The sequence below is a fragment of the Egretta garzetta genome, unplaced genomic scaffold (assembly GCF_000687185.1).
Source record: "Egretta garzetta isolate BGI_Z169 unplaced genomic scaffold, ASM68718v1 scaffold189, whole genome shotgun sequence".
In the NCBI taxonomy this organism is placed as follows: domain Eukaryota; kingdom Metazoa; phylum Chordata; class Aves; order Pelecaniformes; family Ardeidae; genus Egretta; species Egretta garzetta.
The window spans coordinates 690,514-696,823 of NW_009260687.1; the positions used below are offsets into that span (position 1 = coordinate 690,514).

Consider the following 6,310-nt stretch of genomic DNA (forward strand, 5'->3'; position numbering starts at 1 on the left):
TTCGATGGCAAGGTACACTTTGTTATTTACTGCACAGAGGACAGGGTCAGACAAGACTGTCAGGGAGACCCTCCCGTTGTGTCATGAGGTTCAGAAAAGATCCCCTTGCTTTCTAAACTCCCTCAGAGAGGAGTCTAGGTGCGGCTGGATCCAATCCTAGTCCCAGACTTGGTCAACGGTTTATGTCTAAAGGATTATATATGCACAATCAATCCTTTATGTCACTTAGCTAAGATTTCAAAGTTAGCATGCTGTTAGTCACTTACCGAGAGTCTGCTGTGATAAGGAATCTCTCAACCTCGAGCAGTAACCTTGAGAGGCGTCCCTGTGCCTGGGGAGAGCCTGGCCCTTCAGGACCAGACACAGACCAGATGCATCTATCACCACGGCCACAGATGATTATCACTTGAAAGAGGTCAAAGGAGGGGGAGTCAGAGGTGAGGGGGGAGCACACCGCCACAGACATGAGCCGGCAATGTGCACTGGTAGCCCAGAAGGCCAACCGTACTCTGGGCTGCATCAAGAGAAGCATGGCCAGCAGGTCGAGGGAGGTGATTCTGCCCCTCTACTCTGCTCTGCTGAGACCTCACCTGGAGTACTGCGTCCAGCTCTGGAGCCCTCAGCAGAAGAAGGACATGGAATTGTTGGAGCAGGTCCAGAGGAGGGCTACAAAAATGATGCGAGGGCTAGAGCACCTCTCCTATGAGGACAGGCTGAGGGAGTCGGGCTTGTTCAGCCTGGAGAAGAGAAGGCTGTGGGGAGACCTGATTACGGCCTTTCAGTACTTAAAGGGGGCCTATAGGAAAGACAGGGAAAATCTTTTTAGTAGGGCCAGCTGTGACAGGACAAGGGGTAATGGTTTTAAACTAAACCAGGGTAGGTTTAGACTAGACATAAGGCAGAAATTCTTTACAATGAGGGTGGCAAAACACAGGAATGGGTCACCCAGAGAGGTAGTGGAGGCCTCATCCCTGGAAACATTCAAGGCCAGGTTGGATGGGGTCTGAGCAACCTGATCTAGTTAGCGGTGTCCCTGCTCACTGCAGGGAGGTTGGACTAGATGACCTCTAGGGGTCCCTTCTAACCCAAAACATTCTATGATTCTATGATTCTATGAATGGGAGTTCAGCCACACCTCCAATAATCCATGCAACACTTAGCTATTAGGACATAAAAAGACAAAGAAGATAGTCATCAGGGTATCCAACTGCCTGATGAACAGAATTCATGTAAAGGGAATCCTGAATCTTAGTTTCTTACTGCCGTGTTCTTCATTTATTTGTAGATGTCAGTGATCCCTACAGAGAAAATGCATACCTTCCCCAGAAGCTAGGAAAGTGAAGGAGTGGAAAATAATAGAATCATCATTTTGTCTCTCTAGCACTCTAGATGTGAGAAGTGGAGTATCAAACCTGTAAGCTGAGCCTCAGGTCTTGTCTTGAACTTCTAAGGTAAGTGATTCAGAGGTGCAATTTCTTTATGTAAAAGAACCTGTTTCCTCTTTTTTTCCATCGTAAAACATGAAAGATCAAATGAAGTTAGAAGGCAGACCTACCACATGTCATAATTTTAAAACACCTACTAGTGCATTTTGTTTTTCTTAGATACTTCCTAGACTGAAAGAAACATTGAATCATACTACAGTCTCAGTTCCTGACATAGACTACCTGAATTGAGGTCTAAGCTCCTAAATGTTCCAAAGAAAACTGCCCCTGAATAATTTCAGAAAATTAATCTTATCAAAACCAAAATTTGATTCTGCTAACTTAAAGAAGCCAGGAAATGACCATAAAATCACAAGATGATTCATGCTGGAAGAGAGATGGGGAGGTTTTTCTCCAACCTCCTGCTCTGAGAAGGTTGGCCAGGGCTTGAGGTAGTCAAATTTTGGAAACCTCCAAGAATGGAGCCTGCACAACTTCTCAGGGCAACCTGCTTCCCTGCCTGACTATCCTTATGAGGTAAGGGTTTCTCCTTATAACTAGTCTGAACCTCTCTTGTTTCAATTTATGCTCATTGTCACTGGTCCTGCCACCATACACCACTGTGAAGAGCCTTGCTTTGTCTCCTTGGTGACCTCCCTATAGGCACCAGGGACTGCTCCAGCATATCAGCTGGTACCCCTATTAGTGTTATCTGCAAACTTTATGCACAAGGCCTCTATTCGCTTTTCTGGTTTGTTGATAAAGATGTTGAAAAGAGCATTCCCCAGTACAGACCACTAACACTTTCAGACCTTCCTCCCCTGGGATCCCAATTCTCTGAATAAGCTGAAGTCTGCTTGCCTGAAGTCCAGGATCAGTAATTTACTTCTTATATTCCTTGGAGATAAACAGTCCCATCTCAAAATTAAATGTAACTCAGTCCTTATACAATTGGTCTGAGCAAGATACTACACGAGACCCACAAAGAAATTTAGGCACTCCTCCCTAACTCTTCAGGTGTTTCAACAGTCTCACATGGTCTTGTCTCATGTTGTGCAGTGTCTCTGCCTCATTATCATGAAATGCATAAGTCATTGCAAAGAATAATCATAAAACAACTTGAAACACAAGAACATGAATCACTGTAAGAACGCCTAGCTGTTTTGCTCCCAAAGCTTCTTATAGCCTGTGGTTCCCAACTTCTAAGTAAGCATAGCCTGTGAACCTTCCTGAAGCCTAGAGATTTCTCAGCCTTCATATTACGTTAAGTTTGAATTCAGAAGCAGTCCCAGAATATAGAACTACTTTGAGATATATATTCAGGTTATCATTACCTCAAAGGTATTTAAAAACTATCTTTGGAACTTTATTCCCAAAGAAAGTCATTGACTTTGATGGGTTTTGGATCAGGACCTAAGTGAAGAGTCATCTAAATTCAATTCAGCTTTACAAAGGGTTTCAGTGAAATAACATCATAGTAGAAAGATAGGGAGAGTGAGAGTCTTTCACTAGTTATCTGAAGAATCAGAACACATCCAGTGGGAATTAAACCATCAGGTTGAAAAAATAGTCTTAGCAGAAAAAAAAAAAAAAAAAGCAAAACCAAAAAACAATTGGATAAGTTTTGATTCCCTTAATAAGTACCAAAAAGTTTTTTTTCTGAATCATAATTAAAAAGTATAAATGTGATTTTGCATACATATATGTTTTTTTTTACATATATGACATTGTCAGAATACATTTTAATGTTTCAAATAAAAGCAAATAGGTAAAAATGCATAATTCATAAACAAGATGCTCTGCCTGTCCCTGTGGAGACTTAAGTGAATCCTGTGGTTCCCTAGTCACAAGTGTGACAGCCATATAACTTAATATTTTTTTTCTGCAGTTTTAGACTATACCATTGGAAATGCATGATATTTTAAGGGGGTTTTGCAGTTTACCATATGTTCAACAATTATGTTCTTCTAAAACAATGTCTTGGTTTCGGCTGGGATAGAGTTAATTTTCTTCATAGTAGCTAGCATAGTGCTGTTTTGGATTTAGTACCAGAAGAATGTTGATAATACTCTGATGTTTTTAGTTGTTGCCAAGTAGTGCTCAGACTACTCAAGGACTTTTTGAGCTTCTCCTGCTCGGCCAGGTGCATAACAAGCTGGGAGTACAGCACAGCCAGGACAGCTAACCCAAACAGACCAAAGAGCTATTCCATACCATATAACGTCATGCTCGGGGGGGTTAGTTGGTCGGTCGGTCGCGGGCAGAGTGATAGCAGCTCGGGCTGTGTGATCGCGGCTCAGGGGGAGTGATCGCTGCTCGGGACGGGCTGGGCATCGGTCAGCGGGTGGTGAGCAATTGCCTTGTGCATCACTTGTTTTATATATATTCTGTATATTCTCTTACCATTATTATTATCACTATTGTTATTCTTCTCTCTTATTAAACTGTCTCTATCTCAACCCATGGCTCTTACCTTTTTTCTTTTCTCCGATTCTCTCCCCCATCCCACAGAGGGAGTGGGGGGAGTGAGCGAGCGGCTGCGTGGTGCTTAGTTGCCAGCCAGGTTAAACCACAACAAACAACAACAAAATCATACAGCTCTCAGAACATTATTTAAAATACGTATTATCTCAGGTGTTTGGTAAATTTAAGGGTGAAATTGTTTTTTTAAAGTAAGTTGACCTTTAAATATGATAATTTTTCAGTTTGTTGTTGTGTAAATTACTAAAGTGAGTGTGTTAAGGAAGGGAGCTTAACTAAGAAAGATTCTTCTACTATCTGATATATAAACTTAATGAGTAATTAACAGTTTTTTCTTCAGTGTTATCTTTGCCTCACATAAGATATGAATGTGTAAAGTTAAGATTGTGTCACCATTCATATTAGAGTCAATTTATTCTAAAGAAATTTCCCAGAGACTTACTTAGAATATTTACAGGAAACTCAATATTTAGAGCAAACTGGCATACAGAATTACTTAAAGTATATATTAATAGGGAAATTAATTCAAAATATTTAATTAATGTTTAGATTTGGTTAATGTATTACAATAGAAGTAAAGAGTAATTTTCCTTTTAGAAACTGAATCAAGGAAGATAGTTGTTCTTTTTTAAAAAATTAGGATAACTTTATTTTACTTTTTTTAATTTCAGCTACTATGCACAAGATTTGCTTTTTAGGTATTCATATATTCATTTTTGTTATAGCAAGTTCTCACTTCTGGGGTGGAAGATGTTGTGCTGACCATGCCAGATTAAGTGCATCTCAGCCACATCACACTGTGCTAGTGGCAAAACTGGCCTCTGCCTTTTCAAGGCTCAGGAAGAAGTCTGGGTCATCTAGCTTCACCCCAAAAGTCATCTCAATGGACAGGGTTTCCTGGGAGGTGTTCATTAGCCTGAGCTTGCAGGAGCATGTTGTAGGCAACACTGTCCAGCAGTGGTTTGACTGTGACTGAGGCATAACCTTCCAGGTGTCTTTCACCAATATCTGGAACCAGAAGGCAGGTTTTCAGATGTCTAAGTAAGAGTTGGCGCAAAAGGTGTTGAGGAGACCGGGGTCTTGACTTTTCAGCTCATCATTCTGGTGGTGGAGGAAGAATGGTATGTCCTCCACCAGCTGCTCCCTCATGCACATGCACTGTAGCTGTACATGGAGGCAGGAGTTGTTGGTCAGCATCTCCTGTGCAGTGTCCAGCTCCAAGCAGAAGGCATGTCCAGTAGGAGGCTACAGGGGCACAAGCAGGTGGTGGAGGACTTTGTCCCCCCAGGCACTCCCACCTTTGTAGACACAGCCCATCCCAACGGTTGGCTGGAGCCATGGCTTGAAGTTACTCCCGGAAAATCTTTGGCAGGCACTAAGAAGGTCATCTACCAGATCCTCCACCAACTTGCACGTCATCCATGTAGAACAGTGGCCAAAATTTTGTCCAGATCACATGCATAACAAGAGTTGTTGCCTTCTTCTTCTACCTCTTCTTTCTCCTCCTCTTGACTTCCGTGGCTGAACTGCTTGAAACTGCTTCCTGGTTTACGGCTCCTTTCTTTGGTGAGAAGCCCCCCATGAGCTGACATTTCTGCCTCAGCCTTTGTCCAGTTCAGCTTCTCCACTGTGTGCACATTGGCTCTCACCGCTGACCCAGGCTACACTGCAGCAGCCCTGCATGCTGGTCTTCCTGGTGACAGCCCCACTGTCAACCATATCCTGTGCTGTCACAGGCACTAGAGACCCATCACAGATCAACTCTCCCTCCTCTCTCCTTTCTTCTCCATTTAATTTTCTTCTCCCTTTCCTCTTCCTTTTTTTTCTTCCCCTCTTTTCTGCTCTCTTTTCTTTTCTTTTCTTTTCTTTTCTTTTCTTTTCTTTTCTTTTCTTTTCTTTTCTTTTCTTTTCTTTTCTTTTCTTTCCTTTCCTTTCCTTTCCTTTCCTTTCCTTTCCTTTCCTTTCCTTTCCTTTCCTTTCCTTTCCTTTCCTTTCCTTTCCTTTCCTTTCCTTTCCTTTTCCTTTTTTTTCTTTTCTTTCCTTTCCTTTCCTTTCCTTTCCTTTCCTTTCCTTTCCTTTCCTTTCCTTTCCTTTCCTTTCCTTTCCTTTCCTTTCCTTTCCTTTCCTTTCCTTTCCCTTTCCTTTTCCTTTCCTTTCCTCTCCTTTCCTCTCCTTTTCCTTTCCTTTTCCTCTCCTTTTCCTCTCCTATTTTCTTTCTTCCCCCTATGTCAGGGCCTGATTGACAGAGTTCCTTTGGAGACAGTCCTAAAGAGCAAAGGAGTCTAGGAAAGCTGGACTTGCATCAAGAAATAAATCTTAAAGGCACAGGAGCAGGCCATCCCCATGGTCAAAAAAGAAGACTTGTGGTTTAACACCATCTGGAAACTAAGCTGCTCACTCACTCT

At 42.2% G+C, this 6,310-nt stretch overlaps 1 protein-coding gene across 1 annotated transcript; it reads right to left on the bottom strand.

Annotated features, from left to right (window-relative positions):
• Positions 1-4,697: 4,697 nt before the first annotated feature.
• Positions 4,698-5,324, bottom strand: LOC118453007 (inositol 1,4,5-trisphosphate receptor-interacting protein-like 1). The gene is given in 1 exon segment (XM_035901312.1): positions 4,698-5,324. A coding segment is annotated over 1 exon segment (627 nt).
• Between the last annotated feature and the right edge of the window lie 986 nt (positions 5,325-6,310).